At 43.5% G+C, this 21,869-nt stretch overlaps 1 protein-coding gene across 1 annotated transcript in view; it reads left to right on the top strand.

Moving 5' to 3' along the window:
* Positions 1-20,243, top strand: part of LOC124598501 (juvenile hormone esterase-like) — a 73,811-nt gene extending 53,568 nt beyond the window's left edge. The window contains exons 8-9 of the mRNA XM_047136005.1: positions 5,237-5,412; positions 20,166-20,243. Coding sequence (XP_046991961.1) covers positions 5,237-5,412; positions 20,166-20,243 — 254 coding nt within the window. The remainder of the gene's footprint in view (positions 1-5,236; positions 5,413-20,165) is intronic.
* The last annotated feature ends 1,626 nt before the right edge of the window (positions 20,244-21,869 follow it).

Here is a 21,869-nt window from a genome sequence, read left to right as displayed (position 1 = left end):
GATACAGAATTCACACAGAACCGACAGACTTAAATTCATGGCATATATAGAGTTACCTACTGTTACGGGGAAGGAGGGCGATAGCAAGTCATCTATTCCCGATTTATGGTCTCCAGACTTCAGGTAGGCTAGGTTTGTTTATACTGCTAGTATGAGTAGAGCTAGATTCCGCCAGCTTACTAAAGTAGTAAGATTTGATGACAGAAAGACATGAAATGAGCGCGGAGAACATGACAAGTCTGATGCAATACGAGAAGTATTTGATAAAATGAATAATTTACTGTCAACATATTATTCTGCTGGGATGAACATTGTTATTGATGAAATGTTGTCATTGTTCCGTGGCAGGGGTACCTTCAAAATCTTCATGAAGAAAAAACCTGGGAAGTACGGTACACGTGCAAGAATGGTCACAGACTCTAACACCAGATATGGTGCCGTATCCAGGGAAGAAAAACGATAGTCGACAACAATCAAATCCAGCTGCAACTGCAGTGAAACACTTGGTGTTCCTATTTATAATTCAGGGAGAAATATCACCACAGACAGATATTACACTTCAGTTGATTTGGCCAGAGATTTATGGAGACTGTTTTTCACCTGGAATCATTAGAAGCTAATATGAAGCATATACCCCAAGAACTGAAAGACATCTCAAGAAGAGAATTACATTCGAGAAATTTGCTTTCAGCGATTCTACTACTGAAAACATCCCAGTCACAATTATTTTGTACAGGCCCTGTGAAAAATACAAAAAAATCTTCTGTTACTATCAACTCAACATTATGACGCTGAAACTGGTATACCTACTGACAGTAAGAAGAAAACAGTCATAAATTTACATTATAATGAGACGAGACGCGACGTTGACTCAATCGATCAAATGGTGAGGAAGTTTCCAACTAAGAGTGCTACAAAAAGGTGGCTGCTGTTTTCTACACTCTTATGCACATAGCAGCGTTAAGTGGTTATGCATTGTTTCTCCTCAAACTCCAACAGTGGAATAAGGCAAAATGTGATAAGTGATGTCTTTCTTCAAGAATTGGGACTACAGCTCAGGGAACTATGCATTGGAGAAAAGGCCACGAATATCAGAGAACTTCAGAAGAGTGTGGTTTCTGCCATGGGAGATATTCTCGGAACATCAAGCAGAAGTTCGCTGCAAAGGAAGATGAAGGAGGAAGGGAAAGATGTCATTTGTGTTCTCTTGAAAGCCAATCAAAAGCAGTGAAGTATAATAAAGTGAAGAAAAGAAGAATGATCTGTAACAACTGTAAGATATACACATGCAGTAAACTCAGGAAGAAAACTGTTATTATGTTCCTAGATTGAAGACGTTTCCGAAGAAAGCGATGAATAAGTGATCCCAGAAACGCTTCAATGTAAACTGTTGTAGTTAACCTAAAATATCTATAATATTTTGAATAACGATGAAGTGTTCTTCAACAACGCTGTAACGAATTTTCCTACCATAAAGAGAATTGCTCGAGAAAATAAGGCTAAATAAAATTAAAAGATAAAAGAGCGAAAAATACAATATATGCGTTTGTGTAGAGATTGCTGAAAGAAATTTAGTTTCTAGACCTCCATTTTACATCAGTAGCTCTTTATACAATATGTTGTTAAAAAAGGTCTTCAAAAATTAAAGAAATTTGTTTATAAAATTTTTGTATGGTGAGCAAAAAGTACTTACCCCCCCCCCCCCTCCGCCACCCCACCCCTTGGTACTTCACGTCATGAAAAATATGTTGATATTGTGAGGGTTGAATGGTTTTCGCATATTCTTAGAGAGGAATCCCATCGGAAAAGAACAAAAAGCTTTGCATCTCTTGTTGGATGTATCATGTCCACTGTCATGGACTACAGTACATGCATTATTTGCTCAAGAACAACCAAAAGACAGGTGCACGATGTCTGTACGTAAATGCTGTAATTAACGAAGCCGCAAAGGAAAAACAACAAAGGATGTTACATGTAGTAACTATAGTGACCAGAAATCATGGTCCTTCTCTCTTTTGCAGCACACGTGATTCTGTAATGTGATACGATAGGCTTGAGAAGCACTCCCATATTCATGCGAAAATTGTTGGACTGAAGGATGGAAGCAACAGTACAACGTGACCTTTTCAAGTAGTATTTTTGTTTTAGATTCTACGGGCAAAGAAACGTAGTCCTTTTCCTGTTCTGATGTCCTGATAAGGAATCTTGCATGTATTTATCCAAAAGCGATCGATTTAAGCTCTAAGCCATTATTATGTGAACCGTAGGCCTACTATGAGACATACTTTTATTTTTGCTAACAATGGGTTCTCCAATGATCTGAAATGATCATAACTGAAAAGATTGTGTATTTTCTCGCCAGAGAGAATAGTAATTCTAGGTTCACTGTATGTGGTACAGATATAGAAACTATGTCGATTTAATTTGCCACAGTATTTACATTGCATCAGCACAGTTCGCATTTTATTTGACTCAAATCCTCTGTATGCATTGTCTTTCACATCATCATATGCCTACTGATTTGCGATACTTACGTAATTCAGCAACTAGTTACTCCACCTTCTAAGGTATTCGGTTTGTTTCCTTGTTGTACGCGCTGTTCCAGTAACATGCAACTCAGAGAGTGATTTTATTGGCTGTTATGGAAGACGAAAGTACTGTTTTACGCAAAAATCGCATCATAGATAAACTGGGTCTCAGAAGGTGAAGGATGTTCCAAGTAGTTTGCCCGTCACCACGGCACAATAATAAGAAATCTCGAAGGTATCAAAGCGACTGTCAGACACGAACAGTGAATTATATGAGGTTTCCGTAATGTTAAAATATTACACTACCCTGCGATGTTAGTGTTTCATTGATACCCGCGTGTCCACAATTTTCGCCTTCACAAGGGCCTCATTATCAGTATGGTGACTTTAATCCTTAAAACTAAACTAAAACTCCTCCAGAACAGGCCTTGAAGCCCCAACGGTAGCGATCGACCGGCGTGTATTTCTCAAGCCACAGGCGTCGCTGGATGCGGATACAGAGTGGCATATGGTCAGGACACCACTCACCTGGCCGTATGTCAGTTTTGGAGACCGGACTTTAATCTTTAGTACTTTGAAATTATCCTTTGTTTACAATGTTCTGACAACACTTTCGCACATACGTCTTTCATTTGGTACCTATTTTACTGTAAATAATTCGGAAGATGCCAAAACCTACAAAAAATAACTGCCCATGACGCCTAGAAAAACTGAGTACTTAGTTTTAAGAGCATAACGTCATTGTACATACTTTTATTTACGCAGAAATTAGTCTTCAAATGAAGTCAATCCACATTTGTTGGTGAGTTCCATTTTTACATTCAGGTAGGTAATTCTGCTAGGTATGAAATGAAAGTCTTGTAATACACGTCCAAAACTCAGAGGCGGTAGCGAATGGCTCTGCGATCCAATGTTTGAAGCCTTTCGTTCGGTGTAAACTAGAATAGGTCCTCCGTTCTTATGTACACTATCTGCCTCTGAATGGGATGAATGGATTGTGAGCTTGAAGGGACCACAAAGCAAGATCATATGTCCCTATCTGCCTCTACTTCTTTTAATGTTAGAGCAAATACACTACTGGCCATTAAAATTGCTACACCGAGAAGAAATGCAGATGATAAAAACGGGTATTCATTGGACAAATATACTATACTACAACTGACATGTGATTACATTTTCACGCGATTTAGGTGCATAGATCCTGAGAAATCAATGCCCAGAACAACAACCTCTAGCCATAGTAACGGCCTTGATTCGCCTGGGCATTGAGTCAAACTGAGCTTGGATGGCGTGTACAGGTTGACCAGAAGTTTTCAGTTGGTGAGAGATCTGGAGAATGTGCAGGCCAGGGCAGCAGTCGAACATTTTCTGTATCCAGAAAGGCCCGTACAGGACCTGCAACATGCAGTCGTGCATTATCCCTCTGAAGTGTAGGGTTTCGCAGGGATCGAATGTAGGGTAGAGCCACGGGTCGTAACACATCTGAAATGTATTGTCCACTGTTCAAAGTGCCGTCAATGCGAACAAGAGGTGACCGAGACGTGTAACCAATGGCACCCCATACCATCACGCCGGGTGATACGCCAGTATGGCGATGATGAATACACGCTTCCAATGTGCGTTCACGGCGATGTCACCAAACACGGATGCGACCATCATGATGCTGTAAACAGAACCTGAATTCATCCGAAAAAATGACGTTTTGCCATTCGTGCACCCAGGTTCGTCGTCGAGTACACGATCGCAGGCGCTCTTGTCTGCGATGCAGCGTCTAGGGTAACCGCAGCCATGGTCTCCGAGCTGATAGTCCATGCTGCTGCAAACGTCGTCGAAGTGTTCGTGCTGATGGTTGTTGTCTTGCAAACGTCCCCATCTGTTGACTCAGGGATCGAGATGTGGCTGCACGACCTGTTACAGCCATGCGGATAAGATGCCTGTCATCTCGACTGGTAGTGATACGAGGCCGTTGGAATCCAGCACGGCGTTCCGTATTACCTTCCTGAACCCACCGACTCCATATTCTGCTAACAGTCATTGGATCTCGACCAACGCGAGCAGCAATGTCGCGATACGATAAACCGCAATCGCGATAGGCTACAATCCGACTTTTATCAAAGTCGGAAACGTGATGGTAGGTATGTTTCCTCCTTACACGAGGCATCACAACAACGTCCCACTAGGCAACGCCAGTCAACTGCTGTTTGTGTATGAGAAATCGGTTGGAAACTTTCCTCATGTCAGCACGTTGTAGGTGTCGCCACCGGCGCCAACCTTGTGTGAATGCTCTGAACAGCCAATCATTTGCATATCACAGAATCTTCTTCCTGTCGGTTAAATTTCACGTCTGTAGCACGTCATCTTCGTGGTGTAGCAATTTTAATGGGCAGTAGTGTAGATAGACGCCTTGTAGATATCTAGAATCCGCTGCGACCTCCGCAGTTGGTGCAATTGGTTTGGGTTCAGGAAATTAAAGCTGTAACTCATTTTGCTTAGGGGCGACGACACTGATTAATTTTTAACCGTTGCAGGCCAGCCGGTGTGGCCGAGCGGTTGTGGGCGCTTCAGTCCGCAGGTTCGACTCCTGCCTCGAGCGTGGATGTGTGTGATGTCCTTACGTTAGTTAGGTTTAAGTAGTTCTAAGTCTAGGGGACTGATGACCTCGGATGTTAAGTCCCGCAGTGCTTAGAGCCATTTTTTAACCGTTGCAGGTTACATTCCCGATAGTACACTGGCGGAGTTGAACTCTGACTTCGAAGGTGCCATCGACAACATTCTCCGTCTGGGGGACATGGACGAGAAGCTGGCCGTGGCGGACGCCGTCAGGCTGTTCTACTTCGGCAACGTGACCACGATCAGCGCCGACGCAGCCATACCCTACGCTGAGGTGAGTCGCTACGCACGGCCTGTCGCACGCGGTCCTCGCCCGCTTTGTGGGGCTAAAGCCTCATCGTCTCATTTATGTCCCAAGCTCGTTATGACCTTCTGGACTCAACAAAATTTTATGTTTCCCTCTTTGCCTCTGGAAACATCAGTTATGCCCTTTAATGCCCACCATTTATGTTTGTGCCCATACGTGACGTATGATGTGTTTGCTCAGTCGTTTTGGACAAGACTTCTGCCGTCTGACCTAGCGAGGTGACGCAGTGATTAAGGAAGTAGACTCACATTTGGGGAAGAGGATTCAAACTCCATCCAGTTATCCTTATTTATGCTTATCATTGTTACTCTAAAGGCCGGTTCCCACTAGAGCGCGGCAGCGCGTCGTGCGGCAACGGCAGCGGCAAGCATTTCCGCTTTGACGCGGCGGCTCGCGGAATTGGCGTTCCCATCTGGAAGCGGCAGACGCTAGCGGTAGCCAATGACGAACAGCCACTGAGGTACTGGATGGGACCCCCCGAAACGACCGGTGTGTTTGAATAACTATATCTTATACCTACATGAAGGAAAGACGAAGTTGGGTGAAGACATACAAATTTTTCATTTTCTGTACAATGTACTCTTTTACATATTTCATTAATCATGTTTTCTCATTTCAACATAAACAGATTTCATGACTACCGTTCATGATTGTTCACTATCTCCTTACACATTGAAACAATGTACGATAAAAGAGATTATTCAGATAGTTAAGCGAGACAAAAATTTAAAGTGTGATACGGTAGCAGGTACAGGAAAACACTAAAAACACAAAGGCTTGGGGGAAGGGATGAAAGTGGAAGCCACCTGATAGAATTTAGCACAGAGCACAATGTAATCATCGCCAGCACCTTGCTTAAGAATCATGAAAGAATAATACATACTTGGAACAAAGTTTTCGAAACCAGATTTTAAATTATAAGATATTTCCTGGCGCAGACGCAAACCTACAATAATTTATTGATTACGAGCTGCGGTTTACAACTAAAGAGACAGTAAACGGTAGCAAATTAAGGAAATGGAACTTGAATAAGTCAAGACCCACAGTTTTTCGATAATCTTAAAGTTACCGTAATGCAACAACTGACTGAAACAGAGAAAGGAATCCGCTAGAATACGAATGGATATCTTTGAGAGAAATAGTGGTGAGTGCAGCAGAGTATGTGAACGGGAAGAAGGTACAGTAGAAATCGTTAGATAAAACGTGATATATTAAATTTGACACGAGGGAAATATATAAAAATGCAGCAAATAAAGTAGGCCATGGGAAATAGAAATGTCTAAACATGACGTTGACAGAAAGTCCAAAATTGCAACGCGATTTTGCACTTGGAAAACAGGGGAATGAAAATGAGAAAGAACAAAGAAAACTTTGATCAAAGGAGAAGCAACTGCCAAGGACTCATCTGGCAAGCCAGAACTAAGCAAACAAGAGAAGGCTAGAAAGTGGAAGGAATATGTAGAGAGGAGAGGGGGAGGGGTTGTACAAACTAACATAAGCACATTGTTAGATTCCTGTGAAATGTCTGAACACGCAAGGCAATACTGGTCCTACCACTTAGTTAAGTAGACACACTGAAGAACTGCGAAACTGTGTTTATAGCATTTGCACGTTTATAGAAAGATTTTGACAATCTTAATTGAAACATTCTTTGAAGCTCTAAAACATAGGGCCACAAGATTATCTACAACTTGTACAGAAACCAAACTTTAATGACTTGCAAGGGAAGCAGTAATTGAGAAGGCAGAAGTAGAGAGGATATAAAATGAAGACTGTGAATAGCAACAAAAGCGTTCTGAAAAAGAAACTTTGTTCACATCGAATATAAATTCTAATGATTGGGTACAAATTTACAAAGGTATTTGTGCGGAGTGCAGCCTTGTATGTAAGTGAAACGTGGGCTATGAACAGTTCTGTCAAGAAGACAATGGGCGCTTTCAAAACGTGGTGATCAATAAGAATGCTGAAGATTAGATATTAGGATCGTGTAACTAAAGAAGAGGAACGGAATTAGAGCAGGAAGAGGAAGAGGAAATTACGGCACAACTTTGACTGCAAGAGGGGTAAGTTGACAGGACATATTATGAGGCGTCAAAGAGTGAGGACAAAGGGGTTTGGTGATAGTATTCTGATAATAATCATCTGTTGAAATGCTATTCTGCTATTTTATCGATTAATGTAAGCAGTGAATTTACTACTCCATGCACTTCTCCATGAAACATTTAAACCAGAACTGAAATCAGCTGAACACCAAATCTTTCAACCACTGTCTGACAACTACTGCATTCTCTTTCAACTTTCTATAACTATCACTGGTTAGCCACACACACATAAAGATATAAGGAGGACAGAAATAAACAAACATTAGTTTTCAGCATATAATTCTTTAAGTTGGCAACATGTACATAAACTACTGGATTTACTTTCAATTTTCTATAATTATCACTGGCTAGCCACACATACATACAGATATAAAGAGAACAAAAATAAACAAACATTAGTTTTCAGCATATAATTCTGCAGATTGGCAACATGTACATAAACAAACCAGACAGGAAGGGACATGAGGTGAACACACTGTAGTTACGACTTCAAATCAGAGTTTTCGGTAAAACGTCTACAGCTAGTGACAGAAGAAAAAAGAGCGAACATGAAAATGTGCTTATGTTCCATAATCTAAGTTTTAGTTCAACCTCCAGCATGTGACCAGGTGAGGCGAAACGTATATGTCCGCCAAAAACTCGATTCACTGTAAGTAATCAGTCATTCACGTAAAAAAAGATGTGAACTGTTTTATAATCTGCAAGTATCACATATCAAAACAAAACTGAATCATTCTAGATTCCACCGAAGATGCCTTAAAGTAAAAGGCAAAACGCGCGTTGAATCAGTAAAGTTCACTGGATAAAGAAAAAAAAGTTTGTTACTTACCAAAGGAAATAATCAATAGCTGTAGATATTTAGTAAATTACATTTTATGACATACCAGTAAATTAGTTTCGGTTTAACTTCTCATTCCACATGCTATTAAATGCTGTTTAAAACAATTCATCTATCCCTTCTGAAAAACTGTAGTTACTTTCATATCTCGTTGGATTAACAGATTAGGATATTTATCATGCGACGAATTACATGACTTTTCACAAGTTATTGTTTGCAAAAAAAAACACGTTTCGATATCTTGAACCATTTACGAAATTTGCGGTTGATACAACCACATGGTTTACGACGAGCAGGACGAAGTACCGGTCGCGCCGCGAGCAACCCGCGCGCGGTCACGGCACAGCCCGTCCGCCAACATATCATTCAATATCTGGAGAACGGTGATAGCTATCGATCTGATCTCACCTTTAAAAACAATTTCGATATGTTGACTAAATTTCATACGCAATAATGTATTACCTAAAATGAACTGTACGCAAAGTCCACGCAATGCGTTTTTATCTCTGCACACTCATTCAAATTTCGTGTAAAGGTTTGCGTAAATGCGATACAGCAAGTAACCACGACGAATAACGAAAAGAAATTCGGTCCTTTATCGAGAGAAGATATCAGGCTGTAACATGACCAAGAATCAAATTTTTCTACCGAATAGTTTCCTTGGAATCGGATGATAAGTATTTCATAGCTGCCGCCGCGGCCGCGCCAGCGGTTCGGCGAAAGTTCGTGTGGCCCGGGGTTCCGTACCTGACGTTAAGGCCGGTTCCCACTAGAGCGCGGCAGCGCGGCGTGCGGCAACGGCAGCGGCAAGCGTTTTCCGCGTTGACGCGGCGGCTCGCGGAATTGGCGTTCCCATCTGGAAGCGGCAGACGTTAGCGGTAGCCAATGACGGACAGCCACTGAGGTACGGGGCAGGACCCACTGAAACGCGCGGTGCGTTTGAAAAACTATATCTAGCTGGGTGAAGACGTACCAATTTTTCATTTTCTGTACAATGTACTCTTTCACATATTCCATTATGCATGTTTTCTCATTCCACCATAAACAGATTTCATGACTACCGTTGATCATTGTTCACTATCTAGCACATTGCTTAAGAATCATGAAAGAATAATACATATTTGGAACAAAGTTTTCGAAACCAGATTTTAAATTATAGGACATTTCCCGGTACAGACGCAAACCTACAATACTTTATTAGTTGCGAGCTGCAGTTTACAACTAAAGAGACAGTAAACGGTAGCAAATTAAGGAAATGGAACTTGAATAAGTCAAGACCCACAGTTTTTCGATAATCTTAAAGTTAGCGTAATGCAACGACTGACTGAAACACAGGAAGGAATCCGCTAGAATATGAATGGGTATCTTTGAGAGAAGAAGTGGTGAATGCAGCAGAGTATGAGAACGGGAAGAAGGTACAGTAGAAATCGTTAGATAAAACGTGAAATATTAAATATGACAAGAGGGAAAAATATAAAAAGGCAGCAAATAAAGTAGGCCATTGAAAATGGAAATGTCTAAACATGACGTTGACGGAAAGTCCAAAATTGCAACGTGATTTTGCACTTGGAAAACATAAGGGAATGAAAATGAGAAAGAACAAAGAAAACTTTGCTCAAAGGAGAAGCAACTGTCAAGAACTCATTTGGCAAGCCAGAACTAAGCAAATAAGAGAAGGCTAGATAGTGGAAGGAATATGTAGACAGGAGAGGGGGAGGGGTTGTACAAACTGACATAAGTACAATGTTAGATTCCTGTGAGATGTCTGAACACGCAAGGCAATACTGATCCTACCACTTAACTAAGTAGACACACTGAAGAACAGCGAAACTGTGTTTATAGCATTTGCATGTTTAGAGAAAGATTTTGACAATCTTAATTAAAACATTCTTTGAAGCTCTTGAGATGTCATCGATAAAACACTGGGACACAAGATTATCTACAACTTGTACAGAAACCAAACTGCATTTCTAAGACTTCAATGACTTGAAAGGGAAGCAGTAATTGAGAAGGCAGAAGTAGAGAGGATATAAAATGGAGACTGTGAATAGCAAGAAAAGCGTTCTGAAAAAGAAAATTTGTTCACATGGAATATAAATTGTAATGATTGGGTACTATTTTACGAAGGTATTTGTGTGGAGTGCAGCCTTGTAAGTGAATTTGGGTGATGAACAGTTCTGTCGAGAAGACAATGGACGCTTTCAAAACGTGGTGATCAATAAGAATGCTGAAGATTAGATATGAGGATCGTGTAACTAAAGAAGACGTACGGAATTAAATAGAGAAGGAAGAGGAAATTACGGCACAACTTTGACTACAAGAGGGGTAAGTTGACAGGACATATTATGAGGCGTCAAAGAGTGAGGACAAAGGGGTTGGGTGATAGTATTCTGATAATAATCATTTGTTCAAACGCTATTCTAGTATTTTATCTGTTAATGTAAGCAGTGAATTTAGTCTTCCATGCACTCCTCCACAAAACATTTAAACCAAAACTGAAATCAGCTGAACACCAAACCTTTCAACCACTGTCTGACAACTACTGCATTCACTTTCAACTTTCGATAACCATCACTGGCTAGCCCCACACATATACAGATATAAGGAGAACAGAAATAAACAAACAATTTCAGCATATTATTCTTTAGGTTGGCAACATGTACATAAACAAACCAAACAGGAAGGGGCACGAGGTGAACACACTGTAGTTACGACTTCAAATCAGTGTTTTCGGTAAAATGTCTACAGCTAGTGACGGAAGAAGAAAGAGCGAACATGAAAATGTGCTTATGTTCCATAATCTAAGTTTTAGTTCAACCTCCAGCATGTGACCAGGTGAGGGGAAACGTATATGTCCGCCAAAAACTCGATTCACTGTAAGTAATCAGTTATGCATTTAAAACAAAACTGAATCATTCTAGATTCCACCGAAAATGCCTTAAAGTAAAAGGCGAAACGCGTCTTGAACCAATAAAGTACACTCGATAAAGAAAAAAAGCGTTTGTTACTTACCAAAGGAAATAATCAATAGCTGTAGATACTTAGCAAATTACATCTTATGACATACCAGCAAATTAGTTTCTGTTTAACTTCTCATTCCACACGCTATTAAATGCTGTTTAAAAAAAAAATCATCTATCCCCTCTGAAAAACTGTAGTTTCTTCCATATCTCGGTAGATAAACAGATTTTGGATATTTATCATGCGACGAAATACATGACTTTTTACAAGTTATCGTTTGCAAAAAAACGCTTTTAGATTTCTTGAACCATTTACGAAATTTTCAGTTGATACAACCACATGGTTTACAACGAGCAGGACGAAGTATCGGTCGTGTCGCGAGCGACCCGCACGCGGTCACCGCACAGCCCGTCCGCCGACATACCATTCAATATCTCGAGAACGGTGATAGCTATCGTTCTGCTCTCAGCTTTAAAAGCAATTTCGATATGTTGACTAAATTTCATACGCAATAATGTATTACCTAAAATGAACTGTACGCAAAGTCCACGCAATGCGTTTTTACCTCTGCACACTCATTAAAATTTCGTGTAAAGGTTTACGTAAATGCGATACAGCAAGTAACCACAACGAATAACGAAAAGAAATTCGGCCCTTTATCGAGAGAAGATATCAGGCTGTAACATGCCCAAGAATCAAATTTTTCTACCGAATAGTTTCCTTGGAATCGGATGATAAGTATTTCATAGCTGCCGCCGCGTCCGCGCCAGCGGTTCGGCGAAAGTTCGTGTGGCCCGGGAGTCCGTACCTGACGTCACGCTCAGCGCGTTCTGTGATTGGCGGCGCGCACCTGGAGCGCGGCACGCGGCAGCGGAAGCGGTTCGACATGGTCAAACCGCGACGCAGAGCCCGCCGCGCCTTGCCGCTGACGCCATTTCCATGGCAACCACGCCGCTGACGCGCCGTTTTGACGCGCGGCAGCCCTAGTGGGAACCGGTCTTTACGCTCAGCGCGTTCTGTGATTGGCGGCGCGCACCTGGAGCGCGTCACGCGGCAGCGGAAGCGGTTCGACACGGTCAAACCGCGACGCAGAGCCCGCCGCGCCTTGCCGCTGACGCCATTTCCATGGCAACCACGCCGCTGACGCGCGGTTTTGACGCGCGGCAGCCCTAGTGGGAACCGGCCTTAAATCTGGTACCGCGCGCCGCGGAATTTGAATCCGCGCCAGACGTCATGGACGTCGAAGACCCCTAGAGGTCTCTGCACCATCGCCCATCGCGCCGTAAGCTGTGGCGGCGCGCGCCTCCTGGCCCGCTTTAAGTGTGAGGGCGCCACAGCGGAACACGTGGTCCCAGCCGACAATAGCGGCGCCCCCGATAGCGTGCTTAAGCGCCTGCCTCTCGCTCAGCCAGCCATTCTAACCTCGCGTACGTCGGTTTACACCTCGCTTCGCACTAGACAGCTTTCTTCCTTGTTCTGTGTACGAGTGGACGTGTTTGTTTCCTTGTGGCTCCGTTGTTCGATCTTGTTGTACTCGTTCCGTCCTACGTTGGTCGTGTCCGTCCTCTCCCGTTGTGTTGTTGTTCGCGGGCCTCTGGGCCTCTCCGCGGGTCCCGCCGCGCCTTCCGCGACCGTCCTGGTCGAAGTTACAACACTAAATAACTTCAGGTGAGGTTCTGTTATTCTGACGTTGTCATCCTGAATTTGTGTCAGGTCTGTAACTGTCTTGTTGTGAGTAGCGGATGGGCGCTTAGAGAGAGTGGTGGCGTTAAGTGTTGTTAAGAGGCGAGTGAAAAAAGGGAAGGTGTAACGAATACGAATCTGAAAATATTTAAATATCGAATCTTGACTGGGAATTTTCCTAAATATTTACCTCTGAAATGTAATGTTTGATGCTTTTAGACTCGGAAGAACTCGTTTTACAGCGAAAGTTGCTGTAAATGTCACATTCTAATTTAGAAAACGAAATCTAAAAAGAATATAAATTGCAAAAGTCCCGTGAATTCCTTCGAAAAAATGGTCAAACTAGAAACTCCGTGGCAGATTAAAACTGTGCGCCGGATCGAAACTCGAATTCCTGCCTTTTGCGGGCAAGTGCTCTACCAATTCAGCTACCTAAGTACGAATCACGATTCCTCCTCCCAGTTTCACTTCCGCCAGTGCGTCGTCTCCTATTGTGCAAACTTCACAGGTCTCCTGCGAAACTCGCTCGACTAGCACTCTTGGAAGAAATGATATTGCGGAGACATGGCTCACCCACAGCCAGGAGGATATTTCCAGAATGAAATTTTTACTTTGCAGCAGAGTGTGCAGTGATATGGAACTTCCTAGCAGATTAAAACTGTGTGCCAGACCGAGACTCGAACTCGGGAGCTTTTTAGTTCTGGAAATGCCCCCACTCTGTGGCTAAGCCATGTCTCCCCAATATCCTTTTTTTTCCAGGAGTGGTAGTCACGCAAGTTTTGCAGGAGAAGTTCTGTGAAATGTAAAGGTAGGAGACGGGTTATTGGTGGAAGTGAAATTGTTTGGAGGGTTCGTGATTAGTGTTTGGGTAACTCAGTTGGTAAAGCATTTGTCTGTGTAGGGCAAAGGACCCGAATTCGCGTCTCTGTCCGGCACACAATTTTAAACTCCCAGGAAGTTTCATCTCAGCGCACACTCCACTGGCAGAGTCAAAATTTCTTTGTGAAGGGTCAAACGGATTGTAATACTGGTCACTCATGTGTTTAAGAATGCTGCAGTATGACGAGTTCCAGAAAATAAACACAGGGCGGGTTCGAGACCATCTTTTCACACAAGCGACTTATCATTTGGCACTCCCATACTTCTTCTTTCCGTCATAAACTTTCAGCCGTGCCAGTTTCCACGGCTAGCTGTGATACTGACTAAATACGAGTGTTGCACTACGGCGGCCTTCTCCACTCGGCACACCAAGTGTCCACTACAAACTGTGATATGCCCTGTGTAGAGATGTTAACAGTTGTGGTTCCTCTGGTGCCCTCTCCGCGTGGCCACCTAAGCGCCCTTTACAAACCGTGATACGTCCTGTACAGAAATCTTCCAGTTACGGCTCCTATGGGGCCCCTCTGCGCTTGGCGCCCCAAACAGCGACTTGTGTCTCTTGGGCCTTAAATTGGCCCTGCGTAAGGATAATCTCCTGCCATTGGGCAAGTGTACAATCTACAATTCCCCCTGTGGTTGCACTTCACACACATAGGGATGAACCTGCTTTATTTTGGTTGGTCGAAGCCTGGATACTCGCATCTCACCAATTACAACGTTTAAATTCGTAAAACTATCTAACGAAATCCTATACGGACCTAAGTCCATACATACCCCAAAACATATGTAAAGGTACATTCGAGGGATCTTCAGTAAGCACTGTCACTGAACCGTTTCCTTTCCTTAAGTGCTTACCTGCGCCATCTCCCCATGTGCCATTGAATTACGTACTAATTGCTAATCACTGCAAATTTCACAGCGATAGCTCTGTGAGTCGAAAGTTGAGTGTTGGCACCCTTTGAGAGTGGATGTATTCTATGATATGCTCTAAACATCTGCACGGCTGATTTTCGTGAACAGCGCTATGCAATAAAGCTTTGTGTTCGCTTGAATAAAAATGCTACCAAAACTTACGATGATCTGAAGAATGCTTGTGGGGACTCTGCAGTATCTCATCTAGCATGTTTCTGTTGCCATCATGCTTTCAAAAAAAAAAAAGGCGGGAAAATGGAGAGCTGCAGGGAGAGGAGGGGTGCACTTGTTTTTGCCACAACAGAAACAACAATCAACACAACAGATGACGTTATTTGTGATGACTCAAGTCTCACTGTGATACAGCTTGCACACATTCATGGATATCAGATGGGAGCACTCACACAGTTTTAAAAGAACATATGCAAATGTCTCTAGGGCGTGCACACGATGGGTACTGCGACTAGTTACTCCACAACAAACGCAGACTCGCGTCGATCTTTGCCTGTATTGGAAGCAATGTGATGAGGATGGGGATGGTGCTTAGTGGCAAAACATCATCACTGTTCCAGAATGAGATCTTCACTCTGCAGCGGAGTGTGCGCTGATATGAAACTTCCTGGCACATTAAAACTGTGTGCCAGGGAGTTTCATATCAGAGCACACTCCGCTGCAGAGTGAAAATCTCATTCTGGAAACATCCCCCAGGCTGTGGCTAAACCATGTCTCCGCAATATCCTTTCTTTCAGGAGTGCTAGTTCTGCAAGTTTCGCAAGAGAGCTTCTGTAAAGTTTGGAAGGTAGGAGACAAGGTAATGGCAGAAGTAAGGTTTTGAGGACGGGGCGTGAGTCGTGCTGGGGTAGCTCAGTTGGCAGAGCACTTGCCCGCGAAAGGAAAAGGTCCCGAGTTCGAGTCTCGGTCCGGCACACAGATTTAATCTGCCAGGAAGTTTCATCATCACTGTTGATGAAACGTGGTTGTACTGTTATGACCCAAAGATGAAGCAGATAACCACAGAATGGGTGCAACATGTCAACCCCCACCACAAAGAGCACGAGTGCAGAAGTCGGCCAATAAGGCTATGGTCATGCAGTCACTGCAGATTACTGTAAGAACGTCCCGAAGTGTCTGGTGAAGGATCGCATTTCCAAAACATGAAGGAACCTCATAGGGCGATGGAAGCTTCATCACGACAATTACAAGTTTCATGTTAGTAACGCTGTTATAGAGCTCCTGACATAAAAACGCATCCCGCATCTTTATCGTACCCTTCCGCCTTATAGTCCCGAGCTGGTTCCGTGTGACCATTTTCTTAACTGCAATGAAGAGCCAAAGAAACTGATAATATCGTGTATGGGCCACGCAAGCACACAGAAGTGCCGCAACACGACATGGCAAGGACTCGACTAATGTCTAAAGTAGTGCTGGAGGGAACGGACACTATGAATCCTGCAGGGCTGTCCATAAACCCGTTAAGATTGCGACTGGGTGGAGATCTCCTCTGAACAGCACGTTGCACGGCGTCCGAGATATGCTGAATAATATTCATGTTTGGGGACTTTGGTGGCGAACGGAAGTGTTTAAACTCAGAAGAGTGCTCCTGGAGCCACTCTGTAGCAATTCTGGACGTGTGGGATATCACATCGTCCTGCTGGAATTGCCCAAGTCCGTCGGAGTGCACAATAGACATGAATGGATTCAAGTGATCAGACAGGATGCTTACGTACGTGTCACCTGTCAGAGTCGTATCTAGACGTATCAGGGGTGCCATATCCCTCCAACTGCACACGCCCCACACCATTGCAGAGCCTCCACCAGCTTGAACAGTCCACTGCAGACATGCAGGGAGGCCATGATGTCTAGTGGCTCTGATTGGAACACGTGCTGGCGCTACTCAGTACTGAATGTCCACAGTCGCAGTGAATATACAGGTCTGTAATGCTAATCATTTGTGTAGTGTCGTGTCCCTGATCGGTGGAATTAATTTCATTGTAATAACGCCTCTCAGTTTTGCAGTTTTGAAGTTTCACTTTTTCCAAACAGTAGTGTAGTAAGGAGGTTCAACAGGATGTTACTTGCATTTGTGACTCAGAGATGAAGAGGCTTGCTCAGAGTAGACTAGCGTGGACAACTGTATCAAAACAGTCTTTGGACTGAAGACCAGAACAACACCTAACAACTAATGGACGTTTTCGGTCAATAGAGAGCGCTTGATTGAGTTTTTAGCTTCGTGATTGAAACACAGCTACCACTCAGAGATAAAATGAGGGAAAGAGAACACAATACTACTGTCTAAATAAATTGAATATAACAATCATTTTTCCCGTTACTGAGACTTTATATGCTCTTGCGCTTGACAATGAGTTAGTCGGCTTGAAACCGATTGGTGACAACGTCTTCTTCATCAGTATTTAGCCAGCAAAGAGAGCAGTGGTTTTGACGTAAAATTCCTTTCAACGTACTTTGGAGCAGTGCCTATGATTAATTTGCAGACCACTCCACAGCGACATATTGAGTGAGGGATTTTGATGTAAAGACTGGCATCCGACCTCCAGCTAAATACCTGTAACGTAATGCGCGCAAAGAGACGAAAAGGTCCCATACTGCTTGGCTATACGATCGGCAGTCGATCACTGCATTCATCCACAAACACCAAACATCTAGGAATATCTGTCAAGCTGGAACACTCAAACAGATCCGAGAAAGGCAGATGTTGGACTGAGATTTCCAGGAAGGAAGGGCAGCGATCACTCGTGAAGAACCGGAATTTTACTGCAGATCGAATTCAGCCACAAAATAGTCATCATCAGTGCATAAAACACCTAATGTGGTCACATCGACGTAATGCTCAGGCGCGTGTAGACCACAGTTTGAAAACAGAAATACACATTGCAATCATTACAAAATATACAGCTATTGGGACCAAAGTGGTCGATATCTTAACGTAAAACAGTGGTCGGAGTCTAATACAGACGCTTTATATTAGATTTGGACAACTTTGGTTCCACAAGTTCTGTCTTTTGTTATGACTGCTATATGTATTTCTGTATTCAAATTATGGTCTACCTGCACCTGAACTTTATGTCAATGTGTCCACACTAAGTGCTTTATGCTCTGATGATGACTATTCTATAGTTCGAGTCCTCCCTCGGGCGTGGGTGGGTGTGTTTGTCTTTAGGATAATTTAGGTTAAGTTGTGTGTAAGCTTAGGGACTGATGACCTTAGCAGTTAAGTCCCATAAGATTTCACACACATTTGAACATTTTTATTCTATAGTTGAAGTTTATCTTCAATAAAATTCAGATTGTTGACGACTGATCGCTGTCCTTCCTTCATGAAACGGTCGGTGCACAACGGGAACTTATGAAACCCAATATGAATAAGACTAGGATTTATCGTAAGAATTCTGAAGAAGTGTAATTTTTGCACGGAAGACGTCGTTTGTAGATTGTACTTCACCGACAGAGGCGATAGTTTACAAAACCTTCATTGGACAAAGTGTCGAGTTCTGCTTGTCTTTACGGGTCCCGTAAGAGGTTAGATTATCGAAATAGAAAGTTCAAAGAAGAGCTGCTTGCTTCGTGAGCAGATTGTTTATTGAACTCGAGAGCTTCGAGTTGCTCCTCGAACTCCAGCGTGATGCATTACAAGAATAGCGGCATGCTTCACTAGAGTCAATATGACTAATGATTATATGGAGCGTTACTCTCAAAATGCCAACGGCCTTGCGCAGTGGTAGCACCGGATCCCGTCAGTCCACAGAAGTTGAGCGCTGTCGGGCTGTGATAGCATTTGGACGGGTGACCATCCGGTCTGCTGAGCGCTGTTGGCGAGCGGGGTGCACTCAGCCCTTGTGAGGCAAACTGAGGAGCTACTTGACTGAGAAGTAGCGGCTCCGGTCTCGTAATTTGGCATACGGCCGGGAGAGCGGTGTGCTGGCCACATGCCCCTCCATCTCCGCATCCAGTGGCGCCTGTGTGCTGAGGATGACACGGCGGCCGGTCGGTGCCGTTGGGCCTTCTTGGCATGTTTCGGGCGGAGTTTAGTTTTAGTCTCAAAATCCGAAGATCCATGTTTTAAAAGGAACCCAGACGCATATTTCTTTCGCCAAGTTGTAACTTCCATGATGCCCACGAAGGCAAAAGCAGACAAATTCGGGCGAATACAGTGGAGTACCGATCATATTTCTTCTCGTGCACCATCCGTGAACTGAATGTAAGGGAGGGGGTGGGGGGGGGGGGTGATTCTGGCCTAACGTGTACATCTACATCTACATTTATACTTCGCAAGCCACCCAACGGTGTGTGGCGGAGGGCACTTTACGTGCCACTGTCATTACCTCCCTTTCCTGTTCCAGTCGCGTATGGTTCGCGGGAACAATGACTGCCGGAAAGCCTCCGTGCACGCTCGAATCTCTCTAATTTTACATTCGTGATCTCCTTGGGAGGTATAAGTAGGGGGAAGCAATATATTCGATACCTCATCCAGAAACGCACCCTCTCGAAACCTGGCGAGCAAGCTACACCGCGATGCAGAGCGCCTCTCTTGCAGAGTCTGCCACTTGAGTTTGTTACACATCTCCGTAACGCTATCGCGGTTACCAAATAACCCTGTGACGAAACGCGCCACTCTTCTTTGGATCTTCTCTATCTCCTCCGTCAACCCGATCTGGTACGGATCCCACACTGATGAGCAATACTCAAGTATAGGTCGAACGAGTGTTTTGTAAGCCACCTCCTTTGTTGAATGACTACATTTTCTAAGGACTCTCCCAATGAATCTCAGCCTGGTACCCGCCTTACCAACAATTAATTTTATACGATCATTCCACTTCAAATCGTTCCGCACGCATACTCCCAGATATTTTACAGAAGTAACTGCTACCAGTGTTTGTTCCGCTATCATATAATCATACAAAAAAGGATCCTTCTTTCTATGTATTCGCAATACATTACATTTGTCTATGTTAAGGGTCAGTTGCCACTCCCTGCACCAAGTGCCTATCCGCTGCAGATCTTCCTGCATTTCGCTACAATTTTCTAATGCTGCAACTTCTCTGTATACTACAGCATCATCCGCGAAAAGCCTTCCTCTGCCACACACCGTTTAGTGGCTATCGGAGTACAAATGTAGGTGAAGATGGTGGGTGATGCTGTTTGCCATTATCCGTCCGCCGCATACGTTCGTTAATACTGATGGCACTGCTGATGCTACTGGAGGAGAGTACGTTATGTGCTGGCACTATGTTTCGCCGTCTACCTCCTAACTTCATAACCAATAACAACAAACTCTTCAGTACACTGCGCATGCGTTTATCAGTGACAACTGTACCATGCAATTACAGTCAAGAGATCTGAGAGGCAAGCTGCGCCAAGTGCATAAACTAAGAAAGCTAGCACGGGGCCACGGACTACAAGAGTAAATAAATTTATAAGCTCTTTCTTGTTCTTATTAGTTTGAGACCGGCCAAGGAACTATTTCACGGCTCTATAGTGTACCGACAAACTTAACCACTGGAAAGTTGTTAATAAGTTCATATAACATATTATAACACTAACTGTATATTACTTACGGTATCACGTTTGATGCACTATACAGGGTGGTCCATTGATCGTCATCGGGCCAAATATCTCACGAAACAAGCATCAAACGAAAAAACTACAAAGAACGAAACTTGTCTGGCTTGAAGGGGGAAACCAGATGGCGCTATGGTTGGCCCGCTAGATGGTGCTGCCATAGGTCAAACGGATATCAACTGATTTTTTTTAATAGGAACCCCCATTTTTATTACATATTCGTGTAGTACGTAAAGAAATATGAATGTTTTAGTTGGACCACTTTTTTCGCTTTGTGATAGATGGCACTGTAATAACCACAAACATATGGCTCACAATTTTAGACGAAGAGTTGGTAACAAGTAGGCTTTTTAAATTAAAATACAGAACGTAGGTATGTCTGAACATTTTAGTTTGGTTGTTCCAATGTGATACATGTACCTTTGTGAACTTATCATTCCTGAGAACGCATGCTGTTATAGCGTGATTACCTATAAATACCACATTAATGCAATAAATGCTCAAAATTATGTCCATCAACCTCAATGCATTTGGCAATAAGTATAACGACATTCCTCTCAACAGCGAGTAGTTCGCCTTCCGTAATGTTCGCACATACATTGACAATTCGCGGACGCATGTTGTCAGGTGTTGTCGGTGGATTACGACAGCAAATATCCTTCAGCTTTCCCCACAGGAATAAATCCGGGGACGTCAGATCTGGTGAACGTGCGGGCCATGGTATGTTGCTTCGACGACCAATCCACCTGTCATGAAATATGCTATTCAATACCGCTTCAACCGCACGCGAACTATGTGCCGGACATCCATGATGTTGGAAGTACATAGCCATTCTGTCATGCAGTGAAACATCTTGTAGTAACATCGGTAGAACATTACGTAGGAAATCAGCATACAGTGCACTATTTAGATTGTCACCGATAAAATGGGGGCCAATTATCCTTCCTCCCATAATGCCGCACCATTCATTAACCCGCCAAGGTCGCTGATGTTCCACTTGTCGCAGCCATCGTGGATTTTCCGTTGCCCAATAGTGCATATTATGCCGGTTTACGTTACCGCTGTTGGTGAACGACGCTTCGTCGCTAAATAGAACGCGTGCAAAAATTTGTCATCGTCCCGTAATTTCTCTTGTGCCCAGTGGCAGAACTGTACACGACGTTCAAAGTCGTCTCCATGCAATTCCTGGTACATAGAAATATGCTACGGGTGCAATCGATGTTGATGTAGCATTCTCAACACCGACGTTTTTGAGATTCCCGATTCTCGCGCAATTTGTGTGCTACTGATGTGCGGATTAGCCGCGACAGCAGCTAAAACATTTACTTGGGCATCATCATTTGTTGGAGGTCGTGGTTGACGTTTCACATGTGGCTGAACACTTCCTGTTTCATTAAATAGCGTAACTATCCGGCGAACGGTCCGGACACTTGGATGATGTCGTCCAAGATACCGAGCAGCATACATAGCAC

Source organism: Schistocerca americana, chromosome 1 (genome assembly GCF_021461395.2).
Source record: "Schistocerca americana isolate TAMUIC-IGC-003095 chromosome 1, iqSchAmer2.1, whole genome shotgun sequence".
Lineage (NCBI taxonomy): Eukaryota > Metazoa > Arthropoda > Insecta > Orthoptera > Acrididae > Schistocerca > Schistocerca americana.
The sequence above is the reverse complement of the archived record's forward strand: the minus strand, read 5'-3'. Positions and strand labels throughout refer to the sequence as shown.